Source organism: Perca flavescens, chromosome 15 (assembly GCF_004354835.1).
Source record: "Perca flavescens isolate YP-PL-M2 chromosome 15, PFLA_1.0, whole genome shotgun sequence".
NCBI lineage: Eukaryota > Metazoa > Chordata > Actinopteri > Perciformes > Percidae > Perca > Perca flavescens.
This window is the reverse complement of record NC_041345.1, coordinates 19,997,807-20,022,735: the sequence shown is the minus strand read 5'-3', so window position 1 is coordinate 20,022,735 and position 24,929 is coordinate 19,997,807. Positions and strand designations below refer to the sequence as shown.

Below are 24,929 nucleotides of genomic sequence, written 5' to 3'. Positions count from 1 at the left end.
CCATGGACTTTTTATATTTGAAAAACTTCCCTCTAGCTGAGAAAAGTGATTGATGTCACCCTATTGTAAAGTCTATTGGCTGAGCGGAAACTCGCGGGCGGGGCCAGCAGGAGAAACACTACTGCGCATATTCAGTGGGCTGCATATCACGGAAGTAAACCCGGAAGCTTGCGCCAGGCAAGCAACTCCATTGAACTGAATAGGCGCCATTTTGGGATCCGGTATCCCGTTAATATAATACATCTGTGCAGAAAATAATAATAATACATTTTATTTATATAACGCTTTTCAAAGTACTCAAAGACACTTTACAATAAAACCAGTACATTAAGCACATTAAAAGCAAGTGAAACAACAAAACCAGTGAATAACAGCATGCGAAATGTAATATTATTAGAGGGTGAAGGCTAATCTAAAGAGGTATGCTTGGAAAAAAGTGATTTGAATTAGTCCAGGTCAGTACAGTCACGGATGTGAATGTGTAGGTAGTTCCAGAGAGAGAGGGCTGCGATGGTGAAAGCTCTGTCCCCAGGTACGGTGTTTGGTCCTGAGTGGTGGGGAGAGGAGGTTTGTGTTGCAGGAGTGGAGGTTACAGTATGTAAATAGTAAGCGGCTCATCACACTTTCCAAAATTAGAGTCCAAGGTGAAGTCCTTAGATTGCTCGTTAGTCCAAAACTCAGACACTGAAATTACAACTATATAAAACTAAGAATTTGAGAAACTAGACTCAGTGACTCTTTGGTATTCCTGCTTCATAAATAACCTAAATTAATAGGTTATCAAAATTGGTGTTCTCATTCTCTTTTGGTGTCAATTCTGTTGATTGACTAAACAAGTAATTGACAAACCGTTATAAGTAGAGATGCATCGATTACAACTTTCTAGGCCAATTCTGATTTCCGATTTTCTTTGAGTTAGGCCAGCCGATACAGATTTTAGCAGATTCCGATTTAATTTTTTCTAACCACTTTACAGCACACGCAAATATTTATTTTCTATCTTTTCTTTAATAGAACATTTTGCACAGAACATAGAACATTTTTTGAACAGATAATGGATCACTATAAAATAGAAATATATAAATTACTCCTGGTGTGGGAAATTCCCACACATCTAAAGTGCAACGTTAGAACCATTTCCTTCTTTTCACATCCAATATCCAACTAAAAAAAATAAATTTTGGTTTTTGGTGTTGTCCCTCCACGCCCTACTTTTTCCTTGCAGGTGTTGCATATTGCAAACTTGTTATCTTCTGCACACACGCTGAAGAATTTCCAAACAGCTGACATGTTGCAGGTTAATTCATGAGGTTCCCTACATGTGCGAGAATAGCGCGGACACTTTCCATACACACCGCGAGCGGGTACGCGCCACACACGGCGGAAAAGTTGAGAGAAAGGAAAAAGAGACTGTGCTGTTGCGTCCATGTGTGCGTGCGTCTTTGAGAACTGTAACTCGTATAACTTATATTGTCAGTTAATTGTAGCATTGACCGGCATGAAATCAGCATATGTCAGACTGACCTGCCGGTCGCAGATCATGGCCGAGCACGTGAAAACCGGCCAATTCCAGTCACCAGCCGGTCTATCGGTGCATCTCTAGTTTTAAGATATGTGGGCGAGTTAATGCTTGTCATCCTGGGTTTCATTTGAGAGTTTTAGATGCGGTCAAAATACTGCTTCAGGCGGCTTTCCCACTGTGAAGAGAATTCAATTCCAGGGGAGATACTTCACCATATTTTTTTTTTTTTTTTTTTTTTTTTTGCCACAGTGATGGTTACATTTGAATACATTGAATATCCATACAAAGTATCAGCTATTAGCCCCTTTAGTCTTTGTTGGCCTTTATAGAGTCCACATATTGACCACACCCTGTTATGCTGACTCACACAAACACACATGGTGTTGCACGGTGAACACCTTGTTGCAGATATTGGCACTTCAATAATAGACAGCGTCAGATAGTGAAAGGTTTGAGGAAACTAGTGAACTGTGTGTCTCTGTGGAGGGAAGGAGAGGCTGTTCATTATTGGATTTGTTGAAATGTGTGTGAGGAGCCATTTTAATTATGTGCTGCTGTGGTTTAGGGTCTTCCCCTGTCTCTCTCTCTCTGCTCTACTTGGTCCAGATGACGTCCCTCCTCCTCGTTATTCCCCCTCTCGGCCGTTCCCGTGACAACTCTCCCGGCCGCTAATCGCCGTGGAGACGGACAGAGAGGGATCAAACGAAGGAGGGAGAGCAACTCAAATTGGCTCCACATTGGCAATGTGATCTTTATACCACTCTGGCTTCTCTCTAAATGTCTTTTACCTTCCCTTTCTTTTCTACGTCCTTCTTACCTTATCTCAGTATTCCCCCTTTCACTTTCGTGTTTCCCTTTTTCGTTCTCTCTTGTCTCATTCCCCCATCTTCGTTTTCCTCCTACTTTCATCATTCCTCTCTCCTCACTCTCTCTTTTTTTTCTGTGTTGACACCCCTCTATTATTTGTCCTTCCTTTCAGTCTTCTTTATTTCTTTCTCTTCTCTCAGTTCCCATTACTCCCCATTCCTGTCTACTGTTCTCTTTCTCTCTCCTCTCCCTCCATTCACTTTCTATGACTCTCTTTCTCTCGCCCGCCCCTTCTCTTTGTTGCTGCAGTATGAGCTCACCAGTATTGAGCTGCACCAGACAGACTTACTGTAGGTTTGTCCCCATAGTCCTACCTGCCCATTCACTGCTAAGTTTGGTTTCAGTGCTTCTGGATGCAGTCATTAATCCATGACTACACTAACTTTTTTTTAAATAATTTTTGTCAGTTGGTGACTTTAACCGATATATGAAATCCCAGAATCGGTTTGATAACTATTTAGCCTCTGTGGGCAACAGCCAATTATTCTGGGGTTCCGCTGTAGCCAGCAGATATCCAGGCCAAGACTTCCTCTTCCATGTGCCGGTCATTGTTTACAGTCCGGGTTGATACTTTTTGTAGGTGTTTTAGGTTCAGACGACATTTCGGCTAATCTCTATAAACGCATATCTGCGTATGAATGCAGATAATGAAAAAAAAAAGCTAAATCGTTGAATTTCAGCCAATGCGTTATGCCTCTTTTCCTCTCCACACGGACTGTTTACCTGCATGCAACCGAAGCCTGCTCAAACGGGATTGGTCAATTCTACTCAAACTACAAACGGTAACCAGAACCGGAACACTCTGTATTTATATGTAGATATCTGTTTATAGAGATTATCCGATATGTGACAAAAGGATCATCATGTCCCTGTCTCTAACTGACCTATGACTGTCTTGCAAATGTATTGGCATGCTGTGTACTGTAATTGTAGGTAACTTCAAAGAAGTGTCTTCGACTTGACACGTCAAGCTGTCTTATGACCTGAATGACTGAGACTCTTCACAGACAAACAAACTCCCTCTGTTTTGGTATCTGTCATGTAGATTTATATTTTCTGACAGCAAGATCATCAAGTTTCTTTAACCATAAGTTGTCTGGTCACCTACCTCTGCAGAGAAAGTTTGTTTTTATATGTCTCTTTCACTGATCCCTTAAACAACCCTGACAGTTGATCAGTTAGTTAAGTGTCAATTCAACTTTTGAGCTTGTACATTTTAATTTTGCCACTGATGTGTGGTAAAACTAAACATTAGCCTGCTCCCTCTGACACTGACTGAAAAATGATTTGGATGCCCGTCCTGTCTTATCTATAATCTAATCATAAGATAGCTAACACTGTTTCTTTTGCTGCTTAAGATGAAAGGTTTTGTTTCTGACGTTGGAAGTGATTCTGACCCTGAGCCCCAGCATATCTGATGTTATTTATTTAGTTGATCATTTACGTTACTATTGAAGCAGCAGGTGCTGCTGCTCTTATAACCACTATGTCCCATTGTTAACTTATTCAATCACTTATTGGCCCACGTTTTACTGATATTATCAGTATTCCACTTGTTTTGTGGCGTGTGCAGGGTTGATGGATGACACCACGTTTCCAATTGAGTAATTAAATGGGTAGCTAGCTTTGAGGTTGATAACTCATTATTACGTACTTAAATTAATAGCATATCACTGACTTTGACACATACTTAATAATCTGTTGAAACATTTGTTAAAATTTAATCAGTAGTTAATTAAGCATCCATTAGTGAACAGTAATGTAAAGTGTTAGCCAATTAGCACATAATCAAACAAAGTCAACCGTATCAGAAGAGGACGACACTGGTTGATATATGCAATTTTTAGTAAAAGGTTAAAGGTCTAACCTTTTGTAGAGACACTTTCTCTCTCAGCTGTTAAACAACCAACCGGTAATGGAGTTCAGACGCAGACTCCATCTGTGAGGTTCATCCTCAACTTGTGCCGAAACTAACTGCTGTCACGGCCGCAATGATAAGAGAGAAAATACACTGTGTCATTGCCTTAAGCAGAACTACACAGACAAGATATGGTGATTATTTTAAGCATGCAGGATTATCATAGAGCAGTTGATTTCGAGTAAGAGAAGTGGGACTGATATACGTCATTTGAAGTGCTGTGGTTGGATCAGACAGTTAGCATGACGGTCTGTGATGAAGATTTAACATATCACCCCTCTAGCTGTGCTTGTGTCTGGACACTGGCAGCAAGTTATTGGTCACCTCACCTGTTAAGTGATAACAACGCTTAACGCTTAATCATCCATGTGTCCTTTTTGTATCAATAGCTCCAGTACTTTGGGGTCACTAGGTCTGGTTATTTAAACTGAATTTATTTGTGTTAAAAAAGTGTTGCAATATCTGATTTAATAAAATCAATATAATAAAAAAATCTGATTATTAAAATTCCAATTGCATTGCAAACACTCTTTTTAACTGCTTTCTATTTCTTTAAGGGACTTTGGCACATAATCAGCCGCTCTTTTGCATTTTGTCTCCACTCTACTGCATATTTTCTGTAAACGGAGGCAAACTGTCCTTGCCTCAAGAGGATTTGTAGACTGTGGTGAACAGTGTCCTCTTGCAGAATGTGACAGAACAAATTTTGGATTTGCAGGGACATAAAGGCTGAATAAAAACCACTTCAAACATATCTGCCTCTTTTGAAAAATGTTTGTATTTTTTTTTTATTAAATAAGCCTCAGCAGTCCTCCATGCTAACATGATAGAATGTTGAGTGGCAGCAGGCACCCATGTAATCAAAACAGGAAGACAGACCTTAATTAAAGCATAATGTATCAAACAAGCTCCAGTCAAGTCAGTGGATCAGTGTTAAAGTCTGACTAACCACGCCTTGGAGGTCGTAGTGAGTCTGTCAGCAGGGCGGAGTTGCAGACGTCTTTTTTCACATGATACTTCTACTGCTGTCGCTGCTGTCAATCATCCCCCTCGCTCTCCTCTGGCCCTGTGGCAGGCAGGCTGTTAACGGATATCAGAGAGCTCACCGTGCATCAACATTACACACAATAACAAACTCTCTCTCTCTCTCTCTCTCTCTCTCTCTGTCTGTCTTTTGTTTTTCTGTCTGTCTCAGCTCGCTCGCCGGTGTTTAGTGCCATGTTTGAGCATTAGATGGAAGAGAGTAAGAAGGTGAGTCTAGCACTTGTCCTTATCTTTCCCTCTGTTGCGTCAGGAAGTGTTCTCTTCTCAAAACATCCAAGTGTGTCTGCACGTGTTCCTTCATGTCTTGTTGACTATAACTCTATTATCTGGTGTTTTTAAAGCCACTGCGTGTTAGGACTGTGAATCTTCACTGGTCTCACAATTTGATTTGATTCGATTATCCACCTTCGATTCGATATCCCGATGCATCACGATGCATAGCGATGCGTCACCTATCATTATTATATAATACTGCACAAGATTTTCATCAACAAATTCAAGCAGTCAGATATACGTGTATGAACTTCCCTTTTTTATTGTATCTGCTCTTAAAAAGGACACTTCCTGAATTCCAGTAGGCTATTAATAATCGATTATGGTCTGTCACTGCATCAATGCAGAATCGTCCGCGTCCGCATCGCGATGCATTGTAAAAATTATTAATTTTAACACCCCTACTACGTGCAATTTTCTTTTGTGATTATTTTTTATTTTATTTTTTATTTAACCTTTATTTAACCAGGAAGAAACTCATTGAGATTAAAAATCTCTTTTTCAAGAGTGTCCTGGCCAAGGCATATAGTGTCTTTGAAATGATTCTAATGGCACAAGGTGTTGGTTGTAGACACAATGAGACAATACCGGTAAAACAACAGTCTGTGTTGCCTTCAGCACAATCAAATTGTGATAGGAGGAGGGTATAGGTGATATGCCATGGTAGTTTTTTTTGGGGCATAAATGGACATTTTAAGATTCACTAGAAGGGCACTCGGAGAGCGCAGACCTGCCATCTCGCAATGTTAACAAAAGTAAAGAATAGTTTTGTAGTTTTTGCGCAATACTGCTGACAAACAAACGGATAGGAAACATTGGCAGAGGAAATTAGGGCTGCAAAATACTGCATACTTAAGGCTGATACCAATATTAATTTACCTTGCGTGCAATATCACGAGAGAATCACGGGATCACATATCACATAAAACCCTGTCTCATCAGGTTTGAAGTAATGCGTTTGTGTCCGAACAGCAGCGAACCAAACCAATCGGTGTCCGATGAGGATCTACCGGCAGCTATGGGCGTGGTTTAGGTGTGTATGACGGCCGCAACTGTTCATTCAAAACGACAACCTAAATCAAAACAACGTGATAGACAGATAGTTCATCCAACCACCTGCCAGGTATTTTTCCTGCCTGCCCTTTCCCAAATGGTTTCCAATCACAGCTTGTGTTCTTCTGGTTCTGGCACCAAACCTGGCGCGTCAGGTTAAATATTAATATTTAAGAGTTAAAAAATAAGTATCACTTATGACCACGATATGTAGCCTACTGAGCAAGACATTTTACAGTTTGGAAATAAACCTGTCAGTGCTCTCTGGTGGACAAACTATGTAATGGCACTGACACTGAAGTTGCGTATAACATTCTTTGGCTGATAATATCGGCCTCGGTGACTATAAGTTAGGCTGTAGTATACACATAGTGGCTTGAAATTTAATTTATAATTCAAACGTACAAACTTCAATTGAAGTGAAAGCAACCACAAGTTATTTTGTCTCCATTTGGTAGTTGATTTTCACTTCATGTTTAGATGGTGAGAGAACAATATGCAAACCATTTCATCCATTGTGTGTGCTTTGTGTAACCGGCTTGAGTTCCTTGTTATTTGTATGGTGTGTTCAGACAGAATGTGAGGAGCAACACCTTCAATAAATGCCCACAGTTCATTTATAAATATGCTGATTTCAGGTTGTAACCTTAATGTCAAGTACTGCAGCATGGCAACGTTTTCTTAATAACTCAAATGAAGCACTCTTAATGTACTGTGTTAAGTTAATGTTTAGTGGCCCTGAATGCAACTGATATTATGGATGTGTTAAATAGAAGTTTATTTATTTTCATATATGTACAGTATGTTGGTGGTTTATTGTACATTTAAGTCTTGCAACACGGCATGCAGCGTGTGCATCTTTGCATTTGTTATGTGTCCTCTGTGATATTTGTGTTTGTATGTGTGCATGTTTCCGTGTGTGTGTTTGTGTGCTCTCATGCCACAGTTGGTTGTGTTCATCTGGTAGGAGGTAGTGAGATTGAGCCTTGGTGATTTACCCGTTATGTCAGCGGAATATTGATGCCTGCCCGGCCCGAATGGGGAAATTATAAAGCACAGAGCCAGGAAATGCATCTTAATTGCTGTTTAAGTGGGCGTCTTCATCAGAAAGATGGAGAAATGGTGGGCCATGTCCCCATACGATTCAGAGAAAACAGATAGATGGGTTAACACTCCTCTGCAGCACTCTATATAGGAAAGACAAATGAGCTCATAAAGAAACACTCTAATAGAGGGCTGCTCTGTGAGTAGAGGGGAGCTTTAGACACTGTAACTACAGGAGCGTCATTTATTTATGAGACACTGTTGAAAGCTCGCAATACTGAAGGAAGCCCTGTTAGCTGTTAGTTTTTCTCATGTGACTTCCAATGTGGTGCTATTATGCAATTTTTTTTCCCATTAACACTCCAACACACTTTGCTGTCAAAAATGAGCAGAATGAATTTAGTCAAGTTTTCATCTTCTGGATGTCAAACCTCTTCTTTATTGCTGGATTGTGTACAAACAATAGAAGCAAGAAAGACCAGGCTGCTGTTATTTGTAAGCAAGGTTCTGATGCTAATTTTAGAAACAATATGTACATGTAAGTTTGATGTGCATTATGTAGCAAGTAGAGGAGAAGAGTTGGTCAGAATATTTTAGTTAGACGTTATTGTTTTTTTTGTAGGGGGACTTTAGCCGGATTAGCCATTGTTAGCAATACCAGTTGATAACAACGCATTATGCGGGATTTTGCGCGTACAAACACCATAGCAACATGTCCACAGATAGAAATTGAACAGTACTGTGTGTACGACTGATTTGATTAGACACAAATAAGACAGAAGTGCTAATAAACAGTATATTCATACAGCTTTCACTACTGAGCAGCCATGTTGGATTGTGATGTCGGGGTCGGTGAGGAAATCCGACTTCAGGGGGCAAACCATTTGAAAAGCCTGGACCCCCCTCTGGCCCTCCAAACTGTGGTGAATATTTTTTGTACATTTTTAACTCTGTATTCTTACTGTTAGTCTGTTGTAGAACCAAACCTACGGGACGGGTGGTGGTATGTAACAGTTGTGCTTAATATATTTGGTACCCCAAAATCGCATGTGTGTTATCTGTATTCCTGTAAAATGGCACTATAGCACACTACGTGCTGTAAACTCAACACAACTCCCTCCATTATTTCTCAGTGTGTTTATGTTGCCGTTGAGTGGTCAGAGTTGACACAAACGCACTGAGCTGTTGGTATACCCAGCCTGACCCTGCTAAAACGCCTCCGGTCACCGTTGTGACGATAAAGCATTGTTATAATTGGTTTACTGCTTTGTTCTGCCTCTCAGTGCGGAGGGAAAGGTTCAGGTTACCGTCACTGTGCCAGCGATAGATAAAGCCTACTTTGCTGGCTGCAGGCACTGTCAAGGAAATGAATGTTCAGGATTAATTTCCAGGAATCAGCTGAAAAGAATTAAATAAATGTGCTAGAATGTAGTTTTACTGTAGTAGACTCTTCAGAAGGAAGAAAGAAAGTTGTTTTTTTTTCTTTCTTATTTGACACTTGGAACTTGTTCTGTATCACTGCATGGCTGACTGTCCCTGTGTGTGTGCTAAACAAGGTGAGTGAGTTTAATTCAGGTAGGTTTGGGGGATATTCACATGAAATGAAAAACACTGCTGCTGAGCATGGTTTTGAAGGATTCTCAAAGCATATGTCCTTTTTTTTACTCTTGCCTTTTATTCTGTTAAATCCTGTGTGTATTCTCCTCTCCTGTCCTCTCCTCCCGTTCAGAACCGTGTGGAGATAAATGACGTGGAGCCAGATGTCTTCAAAGAGACGATGTGCTTCATCTACACAGGCAAGGCCCCCAACCTGGACAAGATGGCTGGTGACCTGCTGGCTGCAGCTGACGAGAGAGAGAGAGAGAGAGAGAGAGAGAGATTTGTGCAGACATGAATAAACATGAATGTTTGTTTTTTATTGAAATATCTCAGCATCTATTGGTTGGCACACAATTTTGTACAGATATTCATGGATTCGCAACAACTTTTTTTTGTGTGTGAAATGTTTGGATTGATTACCATGAACTCTGGTCTACACATCATTCATGTCCCCAACAGGATTAATTGTAATAACTTTGGTTATACCCTGATTTTTTTTTTAACAAGTGGCAGCATTTGGACAAACATTTCATTTACCAAAACCTAACTGTAAAACTAATGACATTTCCATCAGCCTCACTTTTGTGTTTTGTGCTAGTTAGCAAACTTTGACACGCTAAACTAAGATTGTGAACATTGTAAACATTATACCTGCTAGCATGTTAGCATTGTTATTGTGAGCATGCTGGCATTAGCATTTAGCTCGTTCAGTCCCACAGTACTGCTAGCATGGCTGTAGACTCTTAGTCTAGTTGAAATGTTTACAGAAATACTCTTGTCAAAAGAGTTTAAAAGGCTTTTTTTAAAACCAGTCACTGATTTGAATGTTGTCAGCTTGTCTCAAGAGTAGGGTTGGGTATCGTTTGGTTTTTTTTCGATTCCGGTGCTAAATTGATACTTTTAAAACGGTGCCGGTGCCTAAACGGTGCCTGAACCGGTACTTTTCAATAAAGTTAAAAAAAGAAGAAGAAAAAAAATAAGGGTAGTAAACAACAGTCAGTGACTTGTTTATTGCTAAGGCCATGGTTAAAATTAAAGATTTAATAATAATGTAATAACTATAACAATAACTTATTTCACCAGTAAATTGCTGTTGAACCCCAGATGGGAAAAGGGTATTTTACAATGACTGTGAATGCACCACGAGGCTACCTGTTTTAAGTGAATCTGTGTTGTTTAATTCCGACAATGGCAGCTGCAAGCGGACGCACTGTCTGTGTTGTTTAATTTCGACAACGGCAGCTGCAAGTGAACGCACCGTCTGTGTTGTTTAATTCCGACAACGGCAGCTGCGAGTGAACGCAACGTCTGCGTTGTTTAATTCCGACCATATAAACATACTGTATATCTATGAATTGCGACAACGGCAGCTGCTGCGCAGACTGTTACATCCCGCTGTACAGTCACACTTTACACTGTTTAACGTTAGCTGTCAGCATTTTAACCGTGATTAATCCAGGTGCTAGCTAAAGGTAGGCTAACGTTACATGCTGTCAGGTGTAGTGTAAAGTTGAGCACCGAAATGAGGCACCGAAACTTTCATTCTTATTCGGTCTTGTTACTACCGTTTACGTCGGCACCGGTTCCCTATTGGCACCGAGTTTCGGTACCCAACCCTACTCAAGAGAGAATTATTGCTGTGTCCTTACCTCACTTACAGCCTTCACGCTTAAATAAAGAGTGCCAAATTGCATTTTCAAGTTTGTGCTTTCTCTTTCACCAATATTTCAAGTGTCTTAAGTAGGGTTGGGTACCTTTCACATCTGAACCAATACCAGTACCGATACCTGAAATTCGGTTCCCGGTACCCAACGGTCCTTTTTTTGGTACTTTCCCTCTGTAATTACAAAAAAATATTTCAGTTGTAAAAATAATTCTAAACCTATTTAATTAGAATATTATGTTATTTATTTACAATATTTACACTGACAGAAATTAAACAAAAGTAAAAATAAAACCCTTCCCTCTCTCTTCCCAAACCTGTCGCTATAACCTATTAAATGTAATATTAATTTCTTACTCACTGTAACCTTTATTCTTGTATTTGTATATTATAATATTTTTAATATATTATAACATGTTTTATTTTCATCATGACCATTTTTAATTGCTCCTTAATGTTTCATATAAAGCACTTTGAATTGCCTCGTTACTAAAAGGTGCTGTAGAAATAAAGTTGCCTTGCCTTAAAACCTCAGCCTGCCAGTCCAGTCCCCAGGGCATAGAAACCACTGTTGTGCCTGCTCGTCTCACAGGAAGTGTAACGTCCAGAACAGCACAGCGACTGCTTTCGGATCGCCATTAATATCATATCACAGTGAATGGTGTGTGCATGAAGTTTTATAAAACTGTAACCACACTTGAAACCGCTTTATCTGCATTGCCGTGACTCACTGTGACTTCAACAAAACTACAGAGCCGACGTAGTTTGCTCTGTCCGCACCTCGTGTGTGTGTGTGTGTGTGTGTGTGTGTGTGTGTGTGTGTGTGTGTGTGTGTGTGTTTGTGTTTGTTTGTCAGACCTCTGCTCTCTGTCAATACCGGAATGTGGCACCTTTTGATTTTACGTGAACCAATACTCGGTAATACCAACGTGATTCGGTTGATACCGGTAAAAGTAAAGGGTTCGGTACCCAACCCTAGTCTTAAGCATCCTAGCACAAGTCTTATTTAGTGGAAGTTTATTTAAATGAACTCCTTTACATCATTAGTGTTAATAAATACCCAACTAAATTGAAAATCCCCCTGTAGTCTCTGCTGAACCAGCATGACGCATTCTAAATATGAGAGAAGATTATTGTTCCTAGCAATTTTGTAATCAAAATTTTTACCTTTCAAGTGATCACATTTCCCACCATCACTCCCCCTCAGTCTGCATAGCTGTCGCTTTTCCTTCTCTTCGCCATAATTCTTTCTTATTCAATCTAAGTCTTGTTGCCGCCGTGGTGGAGTAATTCTGTATTTCCCTATCATTACCCAGTGCAACAACAGTTGTTTGTGGCAGCGCTGTTTAAGTAATTTAGTTTACCTGCCGTTTCTCCTCTCTCTCTCGCTTGCTCTCCCTGTCATTGGCAGTATGCTCTGGAGAGGCTGAAGGTGATGTGCGAGGATGGTCTGTGCGCCAGTCGGAGTGTGGAGAACGTCACAGAGATCCTCATCCTCGCCGACTTGCACAGCACTGATCAGCTCGAGACGCAGGCCGTGGACTTCATCAACTAGGGAGTTGACACGCCTGCACTGAGATTATTCATCTCCAGAACTACTTGCCCCACACGTATGCAAACATTTTGTTCCACACATACACACACACTCATACACTTAGCTTTTCGTCAAAGGAAGTCATTCATTTTCAGTGGGAGCAATTTTTGTCTCCCGAGGAAATTTAATTTAATCCCCAGATTGGACCATTTTGCTGCCGTATCATATCAGGCGATTTAGTAATAAAGCTCAGCTGCTGATGTTAACCATGTTGCAGGCAGCCTGTTTAGGTAAGATGGGGCCTATTAGCATCAATGACTGCTATTTATGTCCACGGAGAGGTGATTGATCCAGTATTTGAATGCACAGTTGAAACAAAAAGCTAAATTCATCACCTTCCCTCTGTTTTCCAAATTCTCTATCTCTGAGCCAGACATGTTTTCCATCCCTTTGTTTATTCCTCTGTCCTCTCTATACAGCTTTACTCCATCTCCTGGCATGGGCTCTGTCTCCCTCCCTTTCTTCCCCCTTTTTCTCCCCCTCCTGCTCCGTGCTTAAGAGCTCACGTATGCCTAAAGGTGTTAATGTAATGCAGATTTCTGCTCCTAATCCCAGTCATTAATTGTGGTTATGGGCGTTATGACAGTTTAATTTGCCACAGCGATGTTGTGGTGGTGGGGAAATTGGCCACGGGGGACTTCTGGCCAGCAAAGCGTTATCAACCCTCCTCCTGCGGACACAATGGACAGCAACAAAACAAAAATCAATTTAGAGGACGAATATAGAAAACAGACGACGCGAAGGAACAATAATCCTCCCCCTAGCAGCACCTCAACCTCTTTCCAGACCAGCCTTTACAAGCCGCTTACAGTCATTTAGTTGAGACAATAGAAGTCGTCGTCATCCCACCTCTGTCTCATTGATTCACTCTCCCCAGGGATGTTGTGGAGAATAAAGCCACTCAGACACTCTTATCCACTTTGTTTATAGAAAAGAATTTACCCACTTTTCTTTAGTCTAACATGAATCTTTAGTCCAAAATAAATTACTAGAAGTGTAAACTTATATACAACACAATATAAAGTAAATGTTTTTTTAAGGCAGAAAAAAATAAAGCTTTTCTGAAAGTAGTTTTTTGTTGATAGTAGTGGTGGTTTGCTTTATGATTACCACTGACTGAATCACTGCTTTTCTCCCTCCTTCGGTCCAGCACCTCCCTGTTTTTTTTTCATGTATTTATGTTGTTATTGTTGTCGTTGCTGCTGTCTTACTCACTCCTCCCTTGGCCCATTCTTTCCGCCTTCCTCTCCTGCTGTGACTGCTCTCTTTGTGCCCCTCGCTGCCCTGTTGCTTCACACTGGCCATTACTGCAAGCAGGGGTTCAGGATAGGGTCAACACACACACACACACACACATATACACACACAGACACACCAAAGTGCCAAGAGTAGCCATGCCAAAACACAAACATGTGACCACTCGCGCATGCTGTTGTGTATTTACACACAACAAAACAGGAAAAATGTCATTAAAGGCCACACAGCGGTGTGCGTGATAGTGCAGACCAGCACCCTGAGGGTATCAGGAGGTTGAAGACCGCCACAGGGTCAGCTGGTAATTATCCCTGAAGCTCTAAATGTGCACAACCTCAGGGAATCCAAAGAGTTCAAATAGTCTTGAAAAGTACCAGTAATATTTTAACTGAAAAAACAAAAAAAAATATTTTATAAGTAAAGGTCCTGCATTCAAAATGTTACTCAACCAAGAGAACAAAAGTATTATCTGCAAAATGTATTTACTACATAGATTTATATTTTGATTTATATTATTATTATTATTGAAGAAATGTTTAAAAAAAAAGTACAAATTTCTTTTTACCATTGGACCATATCGTGTGACCATTTATGTAGGTAAACAATACATGAAATAAATTAGAATATATATATTATATATTGAACAGTTACTAGAAAGATTGGTACCCTACCTGGAGTTGGAGTCCCCCATCTGTGAAGTAATAAACAATATACGCAAAATGATGTTTATTTCTTTCCCACTTTTCTCACACTTTTTTTTCTCAAGTGGTGTAAAATGCTGGAAAGCTCTACCTCCTCCAGACTCTAAAAACTATTGAAATGAAAGAATGTGTGAAGGGAACATTATTTCTTGGTATGTAATATGTGAAGAGGGGTTGCAAGTAGACATTGGTTATTAAAGGTCACAAGGCAAAAATGTTTGGAACCAGTGCTCTAAAGAATATGATATGATATGACTCAACAGACTTTCTCATCACATGCCTGCATATTTATGATCATTGCATTTTATTTGTGTGATGTTATTTCTCTCAAAATAACCTTTGGGGTTAAATATTTAAAAATATAAATAAATATAAAGTAAATAACAGCTCTGCCAGCTGGTATGACAAATCCTTAATGTCTCAGCGTTGCACTCCTCACAGATGGAGTCATAGAATCCCAAGCTCTTGAGAAACTAGTTTATTTGTGCACTTATCCATTTAGTTGCTTTCCGTAAACATTTTCAGCACTTTCCTCTACTTTGTATCGTTTCTCTTTGTCCTCTTCTTCTCTTAGGCACGCAGCTGATGTGATGGAGACATTGAGCTGGAAGTCCATGGTGATCTCTCACCCACACCTGGTAGCAGAGGCATATCACTACCTGGCCTCGGCTTAGTGCCCCTTCCTGGGTCCTCCAAGAAAACGGCTCAAACAGTCCTTCTGGTCCAGAGAGACTCTCCTGTCCAAACCCTGCTGTGTCAACTTGTACCGGCAACCTCGTTGCTCCTCCCTCCCAGTCCTCCTCTCTCTCCTACAGCACTCACAGACGCCCAAGACTGCAACCCAGGCCTTGGCTATATATGGCTAAAAGGAGCTACTCAGCTGGGCCGACCAGAGAATTACAGGACTGAAGCCACAGAGAGGAGGTACTACACATCACTGCAAGGTGGTGGGGGGTGAATTCTATAACTTCTAAACCTGGATGCGGTATCTGCGATATTGGAACGCTAGAACTGATCCTCGGAAGGAAAAGTCACTGCCAAGTCCCTGTAAATACAATAATGTGGCATATTGTCTTGTGCAGTGTCTCGAGTGTTGAAGCCCAAACTGTGCTTGTAAAGTGAAGAGCATCAACCAACCAGAATGTAAAAGAGTATTGTTCCCATTGTTGATGATTTAAACAGTGTTTGTACAAATAACTGTTCTCGGTTTGAATGAAAAGAAAACAAATCTGAACACGTTTTAATGTTCACTATTCAGCCTGTGCCTTAAAGAGATATTTTGCTGCTTTTAATCCAGCTCTATGTCATGGCAGTGTGGGCAGTGTGTGCAGATGAACGGTGTGTGGCTTCCCTCCGTGGCCATAGTGCACAGAGCTCCCAGCTGAGCAGAGCAGCGGAGTCTGCCGAGATGCACCAGATCACGGAGAGAAGCCACACACTGTTCATCAGCACACTCTACCCACACTGCCATGACACAGAGCTGGATTAAAATTGGCAAAGTATCTCTTTAAGCGGGGCAGACACTGTGCGGACTGATGGGCCTTGAGTTATTTTAGAATTGGGCCAAAATTCTGCCAGATCGGTTGTCATTTGAGGTGCAGTTTCAGGGGGGTCATGATGCCAGATTAATTGCCTGAACGATCAGCGATTGGTTGGATTTTTGGCATGTCAGAACGGTTGGTTGGCTGTATTGCAGTTTGAGCAGTTTCCTAAATGGCTACTGTTAAAATATCCATTATAAACTGTACTGATTTTAATATTATTAGAGAAATGACATGAAAACTGTAGTCTTGACTGAACTGTGATATAAAATTCAACCTCGCTGCAGAATACACAAAACATATTGTCTGCATTTTCCAGCCATCTGCGGCTCTATATTTTTCTTTTTTTTCTTCTTACTTTCCTTTCATGGTAGTCATTTTGAACAAACACTGCCTTTCTCTCTTTTTGAGGACGCAGACATCTTATTTGAATGAACTTTGAATTAAAAATTGGGTTCCATTCTTACATTCAGTGTGAGCAACCAGTGAGTTCGCACAATGTAAAAGAGGAATACAAATGCACAGTGTCTGGCACACTTTATATCAAAGAAACCGATCATGAAAAAAACTTTTTTACTCGCCTTTTACCACAGAACATCATTTGACTGAACCTATTAAATACTGATGTTTTTTTAAATTTGTCCGGCATGTCTTTTTTGTCCTTCATATCTTCATTATTTCTCATTATGCAGTTTAGACACATCTACTAGTTACTGACTCATTAGTGCAAAGCGTCTTTCAACTTGCTGCGTGATCAGTATGTGAGAGTAACACATTTTAGTTTCAAGCTTGATCCTGTCGTGATCAAAGTTCAATCCCCAGTGCACATGCTGCTCACCTCGTCTGATCACAAGGGCTCATATCCAGCTGTTTCGTTTGTAGACTCGGCTCTTACTCACATGGTCACAGGCCCGTTTGACTTGTTCTCTGTGGCCTTGCTTAGATAGCAGTTAGGTTGTAAATACTTCAGAGAGAGCTGGACCTATCTCTTGGACAGTATCTTAACAGGGATTTCTTTGTGTTGACCAAAGTCGATGCCCAGCGGGCTTCAAGGAAGCTCATCCCTAAGTCCTGCAAATCGCTCCTCATCAAACAGTCAGCCCTTGCCAGCAATCGTTGGGGATATCTGGCGCTCATCAAACAGAGGGAAGGCCATTATTTGTGAAACACACAGCAGACTGTAGCTTCATGACAGACCACATATTAGTCAGACTGATGATTCAATTGCATCATTTATATCTGCTGAGCGGCATCATATTTTGAAGATATGGTGATAGAGGTGTGCGTGACAGCTCAATGTGAAGAAAATCAATTTTATAAGCATTTTATGACTTCATTCTAGATTGAACAGAAATGAGAGGAAATGAGGAGAGAGAGAGAGAGAGAGAGAGAATAGAGAGAGATGACAACAGACCTGAACCTGGGACATTAGGATTCATGTTGCAATTAATTCAATGAAGAATGTTATCAACTGTTAAACAATATAGAAAAAAAAGGTTATAACTCTAAAACTCTGTTTCAGGCAGCACAGCTTTACATATTAGCAGACTTCTTTATTGCAAATGCCATCAGACATACTGAACAATTACTGGGAAGTAGAGCTGAGCAATATATGAAAATGAGACTTTGATATGAGGGTTGTGGTTATCAAATATTGTAATAGGTTACATTTGTGTTTTCCTGGTCTTTAAGGTTGCAGTTTAAGTTTACAGTTAAGTAAATTGACACACGTGTCTGAGCATATTTGAGTATTTTATCGGCATTCACCCAAGATTAATGAACTCCTCACATTACCAGTGATTTGCTCAATATTACCTAAACATGCACACAAAGTCATTTATAGGACTATATGATCTATCTTATATATATGTGTGTGTGTAAATGGACTGGACTATAGTGCTTTTCTAGTCTTAATGACTACTCAAAGCACTTTTACATAGTACAGGAACCATTTACCATTCACACACATTCATACACTGTGGCCGTACAATGTCTTCGACATGGGACTGCAGGGCCAGGGATCCGATTGACAGGCAACCGCTCTACCACACACTGTGTGTGTGTGTGTGTGTGTGTGTGTGTGTGTGTGTGTGTGTGTGTGTGTGTGTCTGTCTGTCTGTCAGGACTAAAAGAGTGTGTGAACATGGCAAACACATACATATGTGTTATGTCTGTTGTCTTAACTGGAGTTTGTTAACTGGAGTCAAGCCTGTCAGTGTGACCTTCCTTATATGAGCTGGATTTTGAGGCATCGGGGTGTTTTTCTTCTAGCTTTGATTGTCAGCCTGTGTAGCAGCTTGCAGCCAACCTTCTGTGTCTTTGTAAAGGTGTGTGTGTGTGTGTGTGTGTGTGTGTGCGTGCGTGTGTGCGTGCGTGTGTGTGTCCGTGTGTTTCCATTGGCCTCAAATGAGAGCATCAGGGGGAGATAGATGGAGTTATGTATGTGGAGAGGCAGACTCAGTTGTTATGCATGCTGTACGAGTCTGTCACTCCCTCCCCTCCTCCTCACTGTTCCTTGTGTGCCTCCCCATCATTCACTCCTACTTTTATGGAAGGAAGGAGAGCGAGGCGTGGCAGGTCAATGCTGTGAAGGCCTGTGACAAACTGTGAATCTGTGTCCGCCCTTCATCACAAAAGAGGATGAAGAGCCAGGGCCCAGATTGATGCCTCGGGTCTGCGCTACCTGGCAGGAGGAGGGAGGACAGCAGTGAGGAGAGGGGGAAGTGGAGAGTGTTTGGTGGGGCGTCAGGTTTTCTTGGGGATCTGAGTTCAGGGGCTTGAAATTTCACCCTCAACTATTTGTATGTCAACGCCACCCATTTGTCACCAACTCAAGCATTTCTATGAATATAAATATTACTTCTGACTTTCTCTGATGTCTCAGGAAAAGATGAATGCAAGACCTTACCTTACCAACACTATGACCATTATCTTATTTTTCAATGTCCGATATTTTGTATTATTTTAATTCTTGTCTTTTTATTTAATCTTGTTGGCATCTTTTAGTATGAATCATCACAGACATTAGCATGCCGCGGCAGTTTACTGATGTTACGGAAATCTAGGTGGAGAAATCAGCTGTTTCTAGTCCAGTATTTCTTCTACATGACATTTAAATTATTAGGTTAATTACCTCGTTACTTCATTGATGCCAGATTTCTGGTTACCAAAGTCTTTACATTTAATGCAATTATTAGCAGATCTTTGCAACAAGGCATACTCTATAAAGGAGGTATAAGAAGCAATTAATGCCATACTAATAATACACATTTTAATGCTTTATAGATCATTAGTAAGACATTGATAAGGACACCTTTTTGGTTGCCAGGTTGTGAAGAATTCATTAGCCTGATGTATATCAACCAATGTCATTTGCTTTGTCTTTTTAACTGGCTTTTAAATTGTTCAGGAAGACTTTAATGGACAGTTTTACCATTGTTCCACTGGACAAGGGCTATAATGCATCTGGAGCTATTAAACCTGCATATATTACATTTGTTTGGCCAGGTGGGGGCAGCACAACAAACTGTAAAGACAATATTGACATATTATCACCTTATAAAGTTGTTATGGCAAACTTGTTAGGGCATTACACATCCAGTGAAGAAGTCCAATGTTCGCCTATTAGTTATGTTTTGGTCAGGGAAACAGCTGGCTCTTTGGCTGCTAAATGCTTCACTATGTTCACCAGATAGTCATTAACTTTGTCCGTCTGCTGTTTGGTGCTGAGCAGGTAGTGTCCTGTGGGTTTATCAGAGCTTCACTAAAAACTTCCTATTAAATGTGTCACAACATCTAATGAGGCATACCTTAAAAAAGGGTTTTATAAATTGTAAAGCTTTAATAATGGTTCATAATCGTATTGATCAGAAAAAACAGGCATTAATAAGGACAACTGTTGGGTTGTTATGAAAATCCATTTAGTTTGTGTATATCCTTTAATTAAACATTATTTGCTTTGTGTTTTTAATAATCTCTTATATGTATCTGATGGACAGTTTGAACCAAAAATCCATTTAAATTAAAACTAACTAATATTTATAAAGCCAGACTTGATAGATTACTGTACTGGAAACAAAAAAAACATATTCATTGTTTACTCATTTTTAATGGATGTTTTATTAAAAGTAAGAACCCCTTTTTAATGAATTCATTTTCTAGTAAGACATCAACATAACTGATTTCGTAGCATTATAGCATTAGCATTGTAACTAATGGCTTTATAGCCATTAGTTACAACCTATAAACCCTTTTTTAACTATGTTTCATTAAGAAAAATGGTACCCAACCTAGGGTTGCACGATTTTGACAAAATGTGATATTGTGATATCGATTATGAATATTGCGATATAGATATTCATTTCGACATATATAAAATTACAAAAGTTATGGGAAAATGCATCAAAATAGATTCATAACAAATATAACAAGTTTTCTTACAACACAAGGTTTATTTCAACTGACGGTCATATTGGACTGGTACAACATGAATAGATAAATGACCATGTCTACAGAACAGGACATGTTTTACTGGTTGTAAAGTATAAAATAAATAAATAAAGAGAACAGGACAGGAGAACAGGATTCGTTCCGTTTTGTTCTGTCTCTATCTATTTCTTCACTTACACTGTCACTCTGTCGAAATATGGACACACGTCACGTGGTACGCTACATAGGGTTTGTCACATAGTGGACCCGTGTGCTGACGTGTACTAATATGTGCAAGTGGCACGGTAACTGGCCAATGAAATGATGATCATTATAGCGTTTCAAGCGGGCTCTAACTAAGCCACACAGCCAACGGACGGGACGCAGCGCTCCACAATATAAACACAATATTGCAACCCTTTTCGATATAATATTGTGCAACGTGATATTGCGATAACGATATTGAGTAGATATATCATACACCCCTAACCCAACCATGTGGAGCCACCAGCACTGCTTAATGCTGCATTAACAAGAGCACATCATAACCTTTGTGAGGAGACATTTGACCGTATATATTCCTCATGATATCCCAAGTAATCCACTCAGATGGTATCATCTGTGACAGGCGATGGGAGCTCAGGCCTTGGGGCAGAGAAATGGAAGCATGAAGTGACAGGGGTAATGGATGGATAGAGGGATGAAGAGTGATCAGGTGTCATACAGGTGGGATAGGGCCAGACGTGGGGAATGAAGGAGCGATGGAGGATGGATGGCTGGAGCACCTCAGACGTTGACAGCGTTGAGAGATTTGTCTTCTTTGTGCTCCATTTGTCTTGTTCGTCCTTCTCCTCTGTGTCCGAGTGAGTTAAATCTCATAAAACTATTTACTCTGACAATGCAGCAGCAGCTGTGGCGGCGGATTAGCCGTGATACTGTACCTACTCTACCATACAAACCATTTCAGGAGGGCCTCCATTCTGAGAACGTTGTCTTAAGGATTAAGGGACGTGTACAAACAAACAAACTGCAATCCACAATGAACTGTTTTCTAATAACAGCGGATGTGGAAATTAGAGAACCAGACATGGGAGTTGAGACATACTCGCATACACACACACACACACACAGACACAATTACGCATATACATATGAGCTGCTAATTGCTTTGTGTGCACCAATCCGTCCTGTGAATGTGCCGGTGCAATATTGTGGTGCTGTAGGTGTTTTCTCGGCTCATAACCGCAGACCAATGTGGCGGAGACAAGCTCATATATTAAGATAACCCCGAAACAGAATGGAATTGTATTTCCCCGGTGGTTCAAACGACTTCTGTGGTTGTAAACTGATAGTGGATGAGATTTGGCTTTAATGAAGCAAGACTTATTGTGCACAGTGCAACACAGGAAGGTGCATGTGTTTCATTATTCGAGTGTGTGTTTGAAATGTGCATGTGTGTGCCTGTGTCCATTTTTTTCCTTAACAAGGAGCCCTGTTATCTATAGCCGCATTTTTGTTTGCGCTCTCACGGCGGTTGTTATTGTATCACTATTTTTCTTGCTCCGAGGTTGGAGTGTGAGTTTGAGGGCTGTGATTTATTTTGCCTGAAATAATCAAGTGAAAGGTTTTTATTTTGTGCTCGTCCCTGGTGTAATTTTTTTCTCAAGGTTGTGTGTGTTTGTGTGTGTGTGTGTGTGTATGCACAGGCTGTATGAGTGTCATCTTCATCTGTTTATTAGAATGTTCCCTACTGGCCTGGCTATAATGAGACCTGTGGAGCAAAGGAGTGATGGAGTTGAAATAATCAGGACAAGACTCATCACAGCAGAGAGAGAGAGAGAGAAAGAGAGAGAGAGAGAGATGTAGCAGGGAAGGATCTAAAATAAAGAGGGATGTTGGATGGTGTAAAAAGCACCAAGGCCACATGAAGCACGACAATAAGTGACATGCATAATTTGTCACATTGTTGTCAGATTATTGTTTAAAAAAAAAATATTAATCGGGATCTAACAGACACCATGTATTTTAAAGTGAAATAGCTAAATAATGCAGGTCAAATCTGGGTCAAATGAAGTATCTTCTAAAAAAAAACATTTTCTTATACTTAAGCAATGGCTGCAATTCCATCTGGAACTATTAGCTCACTTACAAAGTCGCAGGATAAACATTTTACTATCCATCTCCCTCTGGAGTATTAATCCTGTCCAAATAGACTGTAGATATCTAATAGAAGGGAAGATGAATGAAAAATAAATGGGGGCCTGAGTCTATCCAAGCATGCATTAGGGGAGAGGAAGGGAGGTACAAGTAAAGTAGAGTAGTAGAGCCTTAATGTCCCTGAGGCGCACTTTGGTTTACAGACAGTAGTCAAATGAACAGTGAATGCAAAAAATACAGTAACAGACAAAACAACACAATAAAAGCAAACAAAACCTAAGAGCCTACAGCCATGCTAGCTGCTCTGTGAGGCTGTACCTAGGCACAGTAGTGCCAGTCTATCTCAACACTAACACACACAGTTGTCATGTCTTTGGACTGTATGAGACCAACAGAGAGAACGTGGGTTTGGACAAGAAGATATTAAAAAACTCCTTTCACGATAATCCAATCCAACACCCCCAACAACAACTACTGTATGGACTCAAATATTACCACAGAATTGAATCCACTCCTCTCTGACAAAGTGCCAAATAGTATTTTACATTAAAGGCAGGATCTTTTGCAGGGCAGTTGTATTGAATAGCATTACATTGTAATTTGTGTACCTAATAAACTGTAATGTAAAACAGATATACAGCCAACTGACAGCGCATTTGTCCTGAAATTGCTGTTCACAAATAAAATAAAAATGGTGTTTGAAGTGTTACAACAACAAGTGAAAAATTACAAAAAAGCAAATAACAGATAAATGAGACAGTCGGTGAGGCAGGGTGAGGTCTGGACAAGGAGAGAGAAAGTAGAGAGATACACTGAAGGGCATCACAGGAAAAAGGGAAACAAGCGTTGTCTTATCAGCACTGTGGTCCATTTGTTACCTGTGCACGGGTTAATTCTTAGCCTCGTTAAGCATGATGCACTGCCCCGGCACGGCGCTGATTAAAATTCGCCCTCCGGAGTTTGGGGGAGCAGCTAGCTGAGGCTGCACTCCTGTACTCCCAAAGCAAATGGGCCGAAAGGTCGAAGCTCGGCGACCCCCGCAGCCATGCCTTATTTATTTAGCCTTTTACCTCGCCTGCCTCTAGGACAGAGAGAGGAGAGGAGATCTTCATTCATGCTCATGCTCATACACTGGCACTACACACCTAACAGTATAAACTGTTGCTGCTCCCAAATGATCGATACTGCACTGTTGTCTGTTTTAAGGCCTTAAACTGATTCCAGTGTTGTAGTTTGATTTAATTCCACAGATGTAAAAATGTTTGATATAAAAATGAATATAACATTTTTTAATGGATAGTCTTGGGGAATTTTAACCATATGGTTTTAACATTACATGTAGTGAGTTTAGGGGCGGACCGGGACAAAAATTCAGCCCTGGCACTGTAGCCACACCAGCCCACATTACCCGACCAATGCAGCCCCACCCACGGACACGTGCATTCACTAATTACTTTTGTGTACAGATGGTGAAATAATATAAGCAGTACCTTATGTAACAGATTTTTAAACATTTAATGTAAGTGACTGGCAAACAATGCTTACTACTTTTTAAAGAGCACACCTTTACAACAAATTTACACATACTGCCTATTTGTGCCGTTTGAATGCTGTTACTGTCTTTCTCTACAGTATGTTGTTCTTTGTTGTCACTGTCTGTTTGATTCTCCGTGTTTCTCTCTGTTGACATTGTACATATACTGTATTGTCTGTCTGGTTCTCCATCTTTCCATCTGTTTTAACTCTCTAACTCTGCAATTTAAATATGTTTTTATGGCTATCTGTGATTATACTTCAGGGTTTTTCCTCTCTCAGAATTGGCCTTTGGGGGAAACACAAAGGAAGTTTTGAGAGTAAAAGACTTCAATTCCTGCATTCTGATACATTTTTAGGCAACAAATTATGGTAGAAATGTCTATATTTATGGCAAGGAAATGGTTGTCTTTGAGCGAACTCTTGACTGGTCCCCTGGAGTCCACAAACGTGTCCAGATAAAAGCTGCACTCATCAAGGGATGGCAATATCTGTCCATTCATTGGTCAGTGGTCCATCACTTTAGTCCAGTCTGATATATCTCAATAATTATCAGAGGGACTGCATTGTAATGTGGTACAAATATTCATGGTCCCAAGAGAATGAACCCAAATTACTTTGGTGATCCCTGACCTTTCCTCTAGCACCACCAGCAGGTTAAAAAGTTTTCACATATCCTGTGAAATATCTTAAAGTGCCCATATTATGAAGAAATCACTTTTTCTGGGATTTGGGGTG

At 40.4% G+C, this 24,929-nt stretch overlaps 1 protein-coding gene across 1 annotated transcript in view; it reads left to right on the top strand.

The window, feature by feature from the left end:
• LOC114568978 (speckle-type POZ protein) overlaps window positions 1–9,946 on the top strand; it is a 98,691-nt gene extending 88,745 nt beyond the window's left edge. Inside the window, 2 exon segments of the mRNA XM_075447448.1 lie at window positions 5,503–5,558; window positions 9,451–9,946. Of these exon segments, the coding sequence (XP_075303563.1) occupies window positions 5,503–5,558; window positions 9,451–9,615 (221 nt within the window). The 3' untranslated portion in view covers window positions 9,616–9,946.
• The last annotated feature ends 14,983 nt before the right edge of the window (window positions 9,947–24,929 follow it).